Source organism: Myxocyprinus asiaticus, chromosome 5 (genome assembly GCF_019703515.2).
Source record: "Myxocyprinus asiaticus isolate MX2 ecotype Aquarium Trade chromosome 5, UBuf_Myxa_2, whole genome shotgun sequence".
Classification (NCBI taxonomy): Eukaryota; Metazoa; Chordata; class Actinopteri; order Cypriniformes; family Catostomidae; genus Myxocyprinus; species Myxocyprinus asiaticus.
The window spans coordinates 44,904,195-44,917,655 of NC_059348.1; the positions used below are offsets into that span (position 1 = coordinate 44,904,195).

The 13,461-nt window shown below is 37.8% G+C and overlaps 1 protein-coding gene across 2 annotated transcripts in view; it reads right to left on the reverse strand.

Moving 5' to 3' along the window:
* Positions 1 to 9,202, reverse strand: part of LOC127440302 (receptor-type tyrosine-protein phosphatase N2-like) — a 29,114-nt gene extending 19,912 nt beyond the window's left edge. For both annotated transcript variants that reach the window (XM_051696811.1, XM_051696810.1), the window contains exons 1-3: positions 9,000 to 9,202; positions 3,680 to 3,730; positions 11 to 124 (exon numbers count right to left, since the gene is read on the reverse strand). In XM_051696811.1, coding sequence (XP_051552771.1) covers positions 11 to 124; positions 3,680 to 3,730; positions 9,000 to 9,075 — 241 coding nt within the window. In that variant the 5' untranslated portion in view covers positions 9,076 to 9,202. The remainder of the gene's footprint in view (positions 1 to 10; positions 125 to 3,679; positions 3,731 to 8,999) is intronic.
* Positions 9,203 to 13,461: the final 4,259 nt, after the last annotated feature.

Sequence of the window (13,461 nt, forward strand, 5' to 3'; positions counted from 1 at the left end):
ATGCACCTACCTCTGTGAGCCAGTCTCTGAAGCAGCACACGGAATCTCTGCACTGTTGCTGGCGTGATGTCATATGTGTAGACGTCTGTTAATGGAGCAGCCTCACAGCGGCCGAACATGCCATCTACAGAGAAAAGCAAATCAACAACCTGCAGCACTCCAGACTGACAATTATGTACACAAGAATACATCAGTGTGTGTGTTTGTGGTTTACGAGAACATTTTTTTAGGTTACAAACTGGTAATTATGGGTATTATGCTATAAATGTGGCTTATGCGGATATTTCTAGTGTCCTCATAATTCAAATCGCTTAAAAAACATACAAAAACAAAAATTATGTTTATTTTTTTAAATGTAAAACTGCAGAAAGTTTTTTTGTGAGGGTTAGGTTTAGGGGTAGGGACCGGGTTAGGGGATAGAATCTATAGTTCATACAGTATAAAAATCATTATGTCTATGGAGAGTCCTCATAAGGATAGCTGCACCAACGTGTGTGTGTGTGTGTGTGTGTGTGTGTGTTCTTAGGATCCATTGTGACCCTCTGCCTATTAGAGACATTAGTACAGTCTAGACAGTCAATGATTTGTACAGTAAGCAGAGCTCAGATGAATGAATAGAAAACAGAGCATGACAAACACACTCATATAATATGCAATCAAATTCAGAGGTTAAAATTAATATTAAAACATATTACATTTATAAACAATTGTTTCTTTGTGTCATGTGTATTTTGTTGATTCATGTCTTTTATTTTGAAATGTTTAGTTCCTGTTTCCCTTGTCATGTGATTTCTGTTTTCCCTCCATGTTCATGTGTCATGTTTTCATTGGTTTATTGTTTAATTATCTTGTTATCAGTTCTGTTTGTTCATTGGTTTATGTTCCCCCATGTCCATGTATTTAAGCCTCATGTTTTCCATTGTGTAGTTGTCTAGTATTGAATGTGAAAGGGTATGTGCAAAGTCTAGTCTAGTCTAGTCTAGTCTAGTCTAGTCTAGTCTAGTCTAGTCTAGTCTAGTCTTGTCCATGTTCATGTTTTGTTGTTAGGGTTTTGGATTTCACGTTTATTTAATAAACTGCACTTGGGTTCTTCATCTCATCATCGTCTTCGTCATTGCCATCATTGCCAGTTCCAGCATACGTTACAGAATACTAGACCACCCATGAACCCAGCAGTTTTACTTCTGCGCCTTCGTCAGGGCAATCGTCCTCTGGAGGACTATGTCGAGGACTTCTGCGGTCTAGCCTGCCAGGTGGACTTTAATGAGGTTGCCCCCAAAGACTGTTTCAGATTTGGATTGAATGAGTCCATTTCTTTTTTGATGCCTGGCGGTCGCAGTTCCCTCAGCCTGGTTCAATATATCGACCTCGCCCTACGGATCATTGGTTCCACGTTCACTGTGGGGGAGGCGGATGCCGAGCCAGAGTTCCACGTCATGGCCGCCACCGAGCCAGAGTTCCACGTCATGGCCGCCGCCGAGCCAGAGTTCCACGCCACGTCAGAGCAACGCCTCAGCCTGCTCCACGCCACGTCAGAGCAACGCCTCAGCCTGCTCCATGCCACGTCAGAGCAACGCCTCAGCCTGCTCCACGCCACGTCACAGCAACGCCTCAGCCTGCTCCACGCCACGTCACAGCAACGCCTCAGCCTGCTCCACGCCACGTCACAGCAACGCCTCAGCCTGCTCCACGCCACGTCACAGCAACGCCTCAGCCTGCTCCATGCCATGTCACAGCCACACCTGAGCAGTGGGACCTGGAGATGGTTCCCACCCTTATACCCACCCTTAGTTCTCCTGAGCAGGCAAGGGGAACTTTCAGCCCTCCGATCCCGCCTGGACCCTCCAAGCCCTGGACTTCGCCTTGGCCTGTTGGTCCCTCGACATTGCCTCAGCTCGGCGTTCCCTCGGCTCCACTACGGTCCTTCAGCCTGTCGGCTGTGCCGGGGTCCCTCGTCCCTCCGGCTCCTCCTTGGTCTGTCGGTCACCTGGCTCCGCTTTGGCTCTCCGATCCTCTGGCTGCGCCTCATCCCTCCGATCTGTCAGCTTCACCAGGGACCTCCTTCCCTACAGCTCCACCTTGGTCCTCAGTCCCACCGGCTCCACCTCAGTCTTCCGATCCCTCAGCTCCGCCATGGTCCTCCCTGCCATCGGCTCCACCCTGGCCCTTCGAGTCTTTGGCTACTCTCCGGGCACCATGTTCCATGGCTCCGCCCCTCGAGCCTCTCACAGCTCCACCTTCCATGGCTCCGCCCCTCGAGCCTCTCATGGTTTCACCCCCCACGGACTTTGCCCTAGTCCCATGCCCCTCGCCCTTTCTCGCCACGCCACGCCCCACGCCTCAAGACACGCCCCCCCCCCCGCTCCCTACAGAACTTTGAATTTATGTCATGTTTTACGTGTTTTGTTTATGTGTTGGGGTGTCAGGAGCCACCCCTTAGTGGGGGGGATATGTCATGTGTATTTTGTTGATTCATGTCTTTTATTTTGAAATGTTTAGTTCCTGTTTCCCTTGTCATGTGATTTCTGTTTTCCCTCCATGTTCATGTGTCATGTTTTCATTGGTTTATTGTTTAATTATCTTGTTATCAGTTCTGTTTGTTCATTGGTTTATGTTCCCCCATGTCCATGTATTTAAGCCTCATGTTTTCCATTGTGTAGTTGTCTAGTATTGAATGTGAAAGGGTATGTGCATAGTCTAGTCTAGTTTAGTCTAGTCTAGTCTAGTCCATGTTCATGTTTTGTTTTGTAGTTAGGGTTTTGGATTTCACTATATTTAATAAACTGCACTTGGGTTCTTCATCTCGTCTTCGTCATTGCCATCATTGCCAGTTCCAGCATACGTTACACTTTGAATATAATATTTAGATTAAACCCATAGTATTTATCCTTTATAAAGATAAGGCCAACTATATTCGACATCAACAAAACCACAGCATTGCTATAAGGGCATTTACAGAAAAGTCTCAATGGTACAGCAGCATAAGCAGCCTGTTTAATTGTATGGCTCAGAAAATTGTCATAAAAGGCATTTTTTGTGCATGGTACCTTGACTAAAATTATTAGGACATCAGGAAAAAATTATAATAATAAAGATATTACCTATTTAGATTTACTAATACAAATCAGGCTTCCAAAATATTATTTTGTCTTGCAATAAATAAAAAAAATAATGTCATAAATTCAGTCATCTTTTGTCAACCTACACACTCTGTACTATTCTGTTCACACAGTAGAGCTGAATTAAATTAAATGAAATATAACACACAGGACATCAGTAGGAAAGTAAGTTACATTTGATTGACTGATATCACCAGACAAACATCTGAATGTGAATGATTTCATTCATATTACCCTGCCACTGAGTGCAACAGTGTGAACATATCACGGCAACAAAAATTGTTTTACCTTTGACCTCCAGGAGTTCTGAAAGGCTATTAAGCATCTTAAAAAATGATATTGAACAATGTATGTGTATGCATGTGTTTGTTAGTGTGATTGTCAGTGTTTGTTGTATGATGGCCAAAGAAATGCTTCTTTCTTTTTTATCATGTTACACACTGCTAGTGGCTGAATCCAGATCAAGACCTTCACTCTGGATCAAACAGCGTGATGTATGAGATCTACAAAAAAAGACTGCAGGTCTCTTGTGTTTGTGTGGATGTGTGCGTGTGACTCACCATTAAGACAGACTTCATAGTTCATACACAGACCCTCCTCGAACAGGCAGCCTGAGAAAGGAAGAAAGAGAGAGAGAATTATACATATTGAAAAACAATCCCTCAAATTCTGGACACACCTAAATGCAAGTTTCCCTAACACACTGCAACATGAAGCCCTTAAAACCCAAGCGCTGAAGCTTAAAACCAGTCCCCCTCTCAGCTGGCTCTGAAACTCACAAACCCACTAACAACTAACAAACAACAGTTTCAGACCAGCACTGCTGAACAAAACCAAATCAGAATAAACCAAATCATAAAAGAAAGCAAAAATTCATATTTGGACTATTAGGAAAATGAAAGTAAAAACTAAAGCAAATTGGAATGTTATTGGACCCTAAACAGAAAGACAGATCCTCACCAATCCTCAGTGATCACAGTCTGCCCATAGAAAAAGGCAGACACAGACAAACATGGCTTCCAAAGGGAGAACGAGTCTGTGCTCACTGTGACACTGGTGAGGTCGAGACAGAGACACACTTTCTCCTTCACTGTGAGAAATTTACAGAGGTGAGGGAGAAATACTTTGACAAACTCTCAAACCTCACGCCACAGTTTTCCAGTTCAGCAGAAACAGATCAAATGCAGGTGTTACTGGGGAAGGACAATCATGCATCAGTTGCAGCAAAACTCTTTTTTGAAATGCACACCCTCAGAGACCAATCACTGCCTTAATGCACTTCAGTCACAGTATTTAAATTTTTTTTTTTTTAATGTTCATAATGTCTTGTTAAATGCTTATTTTATTTTATATTGTATAGTGTATATTGTTTTTATTTTATTCATTACCTGGCACCTTATTTTAATTCTATTTTTATAGTTATTAGTTATTTTTTTATTATTATTATTTGTCTTGTCATTATCTGTTTTGTGTATTAATGCTTTGGCAATATTGTATGTAAACACAATCATGCCAATAAAGTACTTTAAATTGAAATTGAAATTAAGAAAGAGAGAGAGAGAGAGAGAGAGAGAGAGAGAGAGGAATTAGAAAGAAAAAAATATTTCTGATTTAGTTTAATTCTATTTAATTCTAAGTAAATGTGAAATCCCATTCTCAACCCATTTTAGTTCAGTAATGTGATGCATTAGTGAAACAGGATATTCAACAAGAAAAATGTAGTACGGTACTTGATTTTATACATCTGGAATTGTTTGGATTGTGAAAAGTGGGCGTTACATATCAGAATAGATTGCAAGTTTGCTAAAACAATGCATTAATCGTTTTTTGGCAATTGATTTACCTTATCCAAAAGCATGAAAATGGAAAGTTGTTTAAGATGAAGAGCAAGTAATTACATTTTGATTAAAGATAGATGATAAAGACATTCTTTTCTTTTTTCTTTTTTTTTTTTTTAATATTTGGAACAACGTGCACTGATAAATCCTTCACAAAAGACCAGGATCGTGCATTAAGAAAGTAAATACTCATGATGACTTTAAATTGCTTCAAAATCCTCATCCAACCACATCCAAAGAGCTGGGATTTGTTGTTGCTCTTTTCTTAATCAAACCACAAACTAGTTGAGGCAGATGGCAGACCTCTGCTCAGCGTCATCTCACATACTGCTGGACCAACAACATACCAACAACCCAAAACACCAGAGTGTGTCTCTGAAATCTGCCATGCTTTATTATGAGTCTACTGCCTGCAGTCGCAAAAACAGCTGCAGTGTTTGACATTAATTTCATCATCATTTATTTAAAATTCTGCTCACACAGACCTGCTCACACAAGTATGATTAACAAGCTGTGTTATTGCTTCATCTGGTCTGATATAAGCGATCCTTCATTACTTCATCAGTTCTGATTTCAACGTGATTTGTCATTTCTTCATCCAAACTCAATTCAACATTATATTAATACATTCGCATGACTCAAATAGAGCAGCCAGGATGCACCCACACAGCACACTAAACAACGTCACAATGCATACTTGGCTTTTCATAGTGCTATTGATGTCTGTTAGAGGATCTCTGTTACTATGGAGAGTGATTTGAAAGTCTGTTTTGGGGGAGGCAGTGTGAAGTCACAGTCAAAGAGTATAAAAATAATGTGGACAGACTGTCTTCTCACTGACATCCTCTCAAGAAAACCTAATGGCTTCATACATGCCTTTCAGTTCAAATTATGACTGCACACTACTAGGTGGTTTGGTTTTAATCAAAGCTTTGCATCTACAAAATGACCAGATAGTGTCAAATTTCCAACGCATTTTCAAGACAATTAGAAAGTAATAGAATAGAATATATTCTGATATTCTAGGTGATGCAATAAATCAGGATAAATATAGAACAGGATTCATTACTTCATTACAGTGAAATTTCATGAGATGCAACTGGCTGTCAAACACTGTCAAACACAAATTGAGCTACATACAACACATACACATAAGCTACACATATGTCAGTCCCACCAGGATTTCGCTGCAATTTCTCCTGATCTTTGTGCCCCAAAATGACTGAATTTGCTGCGGCTTTTCTCATATTTTGCGATGCAATTTGCAGCATTTTTTGGGGTTGTTTTGCAGTGAAAATTCACAAATAATCTTTATATACCTCTTTAACTGCGTTAATTACATTGTAAATGCAATTACATGTAAACATTTTAATGCACAATAACTGAATATTCAGTTAACAAAAAATAAAAAAATAAAAAAAAGATTTACACACAAAAATGCCATACATTTTGGTAAAACCAGTGGGTATTGGACGCTCCTTAATTATTTTTGTATTACAATTTTCTGCCTCAGACAATGCAAGAAAAATTCTCTAAGTTTAAAATAGATGTGCAATAAATCTGTAACTAAAAACACAAATAAGCATTTAATAATTAGGTCTGTTGCAATTATTACATTGTCTAATATTGAAATCTGATATATGGCCATATACAAACAAATACAATTACAGCTCATACTGTTTATATGAGCATTTATGTACAAATTTAAATTCCACATATGTTTCGAAAAAAAAAAAATGTTTTGAAAATGGCAATTTTTGTCATATTTTGAAATATATGTTGAATATTTTATTTTATTTTCTCCCAAAACACTAAATAGCATCAAAAACTACCACGGTACTTTCCCAAACACCTGTTTGACACTATACGCTGCGAAATGTTCCTCTTCCGTGAGATCATTGCGTGTAATGTCTAAAGTTTGATTTTGAGGCAATCAGATCTAATATATGATATATTTTTTAAATGTTGTACATTTATGTAACTAATGAATATCCCGGAAATTATCAAATTTATTTTGAAACAAAATACTTATTTGTCATTTTCAATTTTGTTCAAGGTGATTATATAAAAATAACTGTCCAATAAATGAAAGGATAGCATTTGGGTTAAAAAGCCCCCCTGTTGCAGGGACTAAAGGCCCCTATTAAACACTGTTTTTCTTAAGTGTGAGGAATAGATTTGTTATGAAAAATGTTCAAAGTGGGCTCACATTGACTGATCCAAACACAATGGAGATTAATTTGTGTTTAGAATACTTAAGATGCAATAAAATGTCAAATGTGATTGAAATAAACAAGAAATGCACCCTTTTGTGAAATAGTTACAGTTAACTTACATACAGTCCATATGAAATTATTATAAAAATGTGATTTATGGAAGTGAAAAAAAAAAAAAAGCAACATTATTACATGCCTAGGGTCTCTAATGGCCCTTTACACTTTTGGTACTTAATTATAAGAAATATATATTTTATGCAAATTGTAAAAAAAAAAATGGTTGAGATTCAGGGGGTGGAATGAGGTCCCTGGTCACTGAAGACCGGAGGTAAGTGCTTAAGGGTTAAAGAAGTGTTTTGTGAGGGAGCCTGGGTAGCTCAGCGAGTACTGACATTGACTACCACCCCTGGGGTCGCGAGTTCGAATCCAGGGCGTGCTGAGTGACTCAAGCCAGGTCTCCTAAGCAACCAAATTGGCCTGGTTGCTAGGGAGGGTAGAGTCACATGGGGTAACCTCCTCGTGGTCACGATTAGGGGTTCTCGCTCTCAATGGGGTGCATGGTAAGTTGTGCGCAGATCGCGGAGAATAGCATGAGCCTCCACATGCTGTGAGTCTCCGCAGTGTCATGCACAACGAGCCACGTGATAAAATGCGTGGATTGACGGTCTCAGGAGCAGAGGCAGCTAAGACTTGTCCTCCACCACCCGGATTGAGGTGAGTAACCGCACCACCACGAGGACCTACTAAGTAGTGGGAATTGTGCATTCCAAATTGGGGAGAAAAGAAAAAAGAAGTGTTTTGTGTATTCAACTAGTGTGTAGTGTTAAGTTCTGATAGCTGGGCATTAAATCTGCCAATAGGCCTATATTTTATTGTTGTCATAAGTTTTTTCCATAAACTGTAATCTCACTTTAAATGTATTTAAAACATTTAAAACATCATTAAAGTGATTTGCGTTGGCTGGCTGTTTTTAAACTGATAAACGGTTCATTTGAATTTAGCTAAAGTAAATTCAGTTAATTTAAAGGACATTACACTGCAGAAGTATCTTTTCTTAGTTTGTTTAGGCTCACCTGTTTGCCTTGTTGAAATGTTATTATAACAGTTTATTTTGCAATTTTATTAAAAATCGTGTGTCTCTCTGTGTGTGTGTACTAGTATTTGTGCCATTCAAGGTGTCTAGAGCAATCAAATCAATATGAATGTAACATGCGGCAAGCTGTTGCCATGGTTACAGTTGCTAATGATTGACAGGATGACTTTTTCTGGGCTGGGTTTATGAATCACACAGGCACACACGCAGACCCCATATAAACTCTATTATATGTCTCATGCTGAGCACAGAGGCGAGCTGTAATCTATGATGCTACATTTCCTGTGCTGATGCACTGAGACTGCAGACAGAGGCCCAACTGAAGACACAAACAATTATCTGATGTTCAGACCAATAATATAATTAAAAGAGAGCATATTCTGGATTCATCTGCATGTTAACTGTGGCATCCAGGCCATGGGTGTGTTATATGAATTAATACAGACTGAGAGTACAGGAAAGAATCCGGATGTTTTAGAGGCTGAAGCCACTGTTTGTTTAGTTCGTGTCGTCTCTCTCTGGGAATAAACATTATGCTTTTTATGATATTCCCCGTCGCTGTCTTTCTTGGCTTCATGAGCGCAGGTAAACTCTTGTATCTGCTTAAAAAATGTTTTATCAGCGCGCGCTCTTAATGTGGACTATTAATACTGACATGATGGCGCGCACTTCCCGTCCATTCCCCACAGAAACGCGGACGTACACAAACACAATAACGTAAGAAAACACTTACCGAATTTACGGTCCGCCGCGGAGGCGAGACTGGCCCGGAGAGCGAGGAGGGCGAGAAACAGGTTAAGCGGTTCCATCCTTCCGATCACTCATCCATCTCAAATTATCATTTTGAATCCATTCCAGCGATGTGGTGGTCTACGGTATATTTCCTTCTTTCTGCTGAGGTCTGAGGTGATGGAGAGGGAGGGAGAGAGAGAGAGAGAGAGAGAGGGAGAGAGAGAGAGAGAGAGAGAGAGAGGAGGAGACATCAAGCGTACGCAAAATCTGTCAGCGCGCGCCTCGCAAATCAGCACTGAATAGCGACCAGCCTCTGACGTCACGGGCACATACACAGAGTATCCCATTGCACTCTACACACATACTCGTATTTTTACTCTTAAACATAGAACAAGGATCTTTTAATAATTTCGACTCCTTTTCTTAAAAAAAAAAAAAAAAAAAAAAAAAAAACAATGTGGTTCTTACAATGGGAGTAAATGGGGCCAATCTGTAAATATTAAAATACTCACAATTTCAAAAGTATAGCCACAAGACGTGAACAATTTGAGTGTTAACATAATTTTAGTGTGGTAAAACCGCGTACTAACCTTTTTCTGTATAAAACTAAATCAAATTTTACAACTTTGTTGCCTGCCATTACGACATGCCATAAACACTCACAAGCCCTAAAACGGCCGATGAAAAACAATGATTTAAACAACTTTACAGCTCAAATAATACATACGTTTTAACAGAAAAAAAATATTTAGGTGCTTTTATGAAATTCTAAGCTTCACATTTCTGTGTTTAAACCCTCCAAAAACTGGCCCCATTCACTTCCATTGTAAGTGCCTCTCTGTAACCTCGATTTCTTTTCTTTTTTTAAAGAAAAGGAGGGACAAGTTGAAATGTATTTTTGTGTTTATCAACATTATGCAGAACATGAATATTCCCTTAAGTCCAAATACATTGTATTGCAAGCTGTTGGTTTTCAGTGATGAATTGGCAACCCACAATAGGTCACACTGCGGATTGGCTGGCAATATAGCTGGCCTTAGTTGGGTGGAGTGTACTAATACACGTGTCATTTTCAAAAATGTATGCCCTTATTCATGTATTTGTATTAGGCTACTTTAACTTTTATGAACATTTCTCCTGTCATATTATCATACTGATCAATCATTGTGGTGCAGATTATGCCCCAAACCATCAATGGGTGTTTATTCAGAAAATATCAGTTTCTTTATAGCCAGGTGTCAATTAACCACTTGAAGCTTCCCGCACACAACTCCCTATTTCAAATATTTGCATAAAACATTCTGTGTACAACCACATGAAACCAATATTCCTTTCACACAGAAAACATGTAAATTATCCCAGAACCTTTAAAACTGTGTTGTTGTTTTTTTAAAGCTGAACATTAAAGGGATAGTGCATCCAAAAATGAAAATTCTCTCATCATTTACTCACCCTCATCCCATCCCAGATGAGTGTGACTTTCTTTCATCTGTGGAACACAAACGTAGATTTTTAGAAAATATTTCAGCTCTGTAAGTCCATACAATGCAAGTGAATGGTGGCCAGAACTTTAAAGCTCCAAAAAAAAATAATAAAAGCACATAAAGGCAGCGTAAAAATTATCCATATGACTCCAGTGATTAAATCCATGTCTTCAGAAGTGATATGATAGGTGTGGGTGAGAAACAGATCAACATTTAAGTCCTTTTTTACTATCAATCTCCACCTTTGACCAGTCCTAACCAGTTGGTGACTGAATGTGAAAGAATAGATTTTCAGGAAAAAAAGGCTTAAATACTGATCTTTTTCTGACCCACACCTATCATATTGCTTCAGTCAGGGTTGGGCGGCTTACTTTAAGAAAGTATTCTGTGCTGAATATTCTCTCTTAAATGTATTCAGTAAGGTATTCCGAATACATCACATAAAAAGTAATGTATTCAGAATACATATTTACAAAGACAAGGCACAACTAGAGAAATTAAGTGTGATATGTCATTATTATCTTATCTGAAGTGCTACACCTCCACTTTTAACTAATATAAGTGAATCTGAATAGCTTGTTTGTTTAAATTAGGTGTGGAGTTGGACACTAATGTTTTTCTGTATGGAAGGAAGAAGACAAACAGAAGGGATTTTGTGGTCAGCTACAATATTTTAATATTTTAACAACATTTTAATCTTTTTCTTAATCCTTTATTTTATTGGACTGACAAAGAAAAATACATTAGATAAGAAATGCAAATAAACTGTATTTATTTTTTTAGATGATAACTGGATGCCATAAAGTAGTGAGTAGTTTTGTCATGTGACAACAATGTATATTAATCATTTTTAACCAGGCTTGCTTGCATTTTTCCATATTTAGGCTGATAGGATCTCTTTTACTACCATTACTTTTATTTTGGGTGCTTTTGATTCTTTTACTCATCCTATGTTTTGTTTTAAATTGTTGTTTTATATATTTTTTGTGCATCACTTCGTATGAGATGTTTTTTTTTTTTAAAGTTAGAAATAGTTGAGTCAATAAAAAATGTAATCACAAAAAAAAAAGAAAAAAAAAGTGAGAAATAATATTAATATGCCTGTATGTTACAATATGTGTTACACTGAACTAGCCTCCGTGCATCTATAAGCCACACATTTTACAGTAGTTATTTACATGAGGTTTTTCTGTCATCGTTTGGACTCTGATCTACTTCAAGTCCTTTTCCCTCTTTCAGTCTTCGCAGTAGGCCTACTTTCTCTATATTTATTTTTTACCTGTTCATAGTAGCCTATTATTGTCGTAAATAACTGCTATTTCTCAACAGTTCTGCAAGTTTCTGATGAGGACGTGACTCACCAAATCTGCAGCTGCATAAATGTATTCAGGATTGGGAGGGTTACTTTTGAAATGTATTCCACTACAGATTACAGAATACATGCTGTAAAATGTAATTTGTAACATATTCCGTTAGATTACTCAAGGTTAGTAACGTATTCTAAATACTTTGGATTACTTCTTCAGCACTGGTAGATTTTTTCACTTGTTTTGACTATAAAATCTCTGCCAGTACAGTAAGACAAAATACACATGTTAAAAATATATTCTCTGAAAAACTTAAATATCTTGTGCAGTGTTGTTTCTAAAACAAGATAAATCAAACTGATCTTGTTTAAGGATTTTTTTGATATTTTTACAGGAAAACAATACAAAAATTATTACCAAGAATACGATTTTTGCCCTAATATCAAAGGTCTTACTAGAAAAAAAAAGAAATTATGATCCAACCTGAATTTTCTTGATAAAAAATATGATCGTGCCTGGTAACCTGCATGTAAAATGGCCAGAAATAGCATTTTAGCTTAGCAAAGCTGACAGTTTACACAAGGTTTATTTCTATTTCTTCTGCTCCAAACTTACTTCAGACTTACTTCTCTGTCTGCTCGTATGAATGTAACACATCATAAGAAAATGTTTCACCGCTGTTCAAATGCACTTTGGATCCCATCATTTATATGTAGAAATGTTTTCCATCTGAAAGGACTAAATATTAAATGAAAAAAATGACAATAAAATGCAAAGTAATCTCTTCAGTAATCAAAATACTTTTTGATTCTAATTACCAATGATTTAAATTGTAACTGTAGTGGAATACAGTTACTTATATTTTGTATTTTAAATATGTTATCTCGTTACATGTATTCCGTTACTCCCTAACCCTGAATGTATTTACACAGCAACAATCGCGGGAAACAATGTATCATATGCGCGAATGTTCTATTTGAGGAAATAATGTTGCAGACTGTATTGATACTTTTGCACAGCTGACAGCATGCTGATTGTTAAAATGTGCCAGTACGGTTGCCAGATATTAAATCCGGTAATCGTTATACACGAATAAGACGTTGAATTATTATTATTATTATTATTTTTAATGCCTACCATCAGACCTTTTGGTGAACGTGGTGCATTTTTAAAGTATCTCAAAAACACAACCCGCGATCGTGTTTTCAAGTGAGCACAATTTTGCACCTGGCAACACTGCACACGCGCTGCAGCCGATCTGGGAAAAAGAGAGCGGAAGAGGGGTTTGCAGCATGCATCTGCGCTGTAATAAATAAATAAATAAATAAATAAATAAAAAATAAAGTTTCGCACTTGATTGACAAGAATTTTTTCTTTATGCCTTATTTTGTGGTCATTATGAGAAAAGTATTCTAACAAAATTTTACAAAGTAACTGTATTCTGAATATAGGTGCTAGAAAATGTAATGGGGGCTGAATAGTTACTTCATTTCTGTATTCTGATTACGTAACACTGTTACATATATTCCCTTACGGCCAAAACCTGTCTTCAGAAGATATGGATTTAACTACTGGAGTCTTATGGACTACTTTCATGCTGCCTTTATGTCCTTTTTGGCCCTTCTGAGTGCTAGTCACCATTCACTTGTATTGTAAGGACCTACAGAGCTGA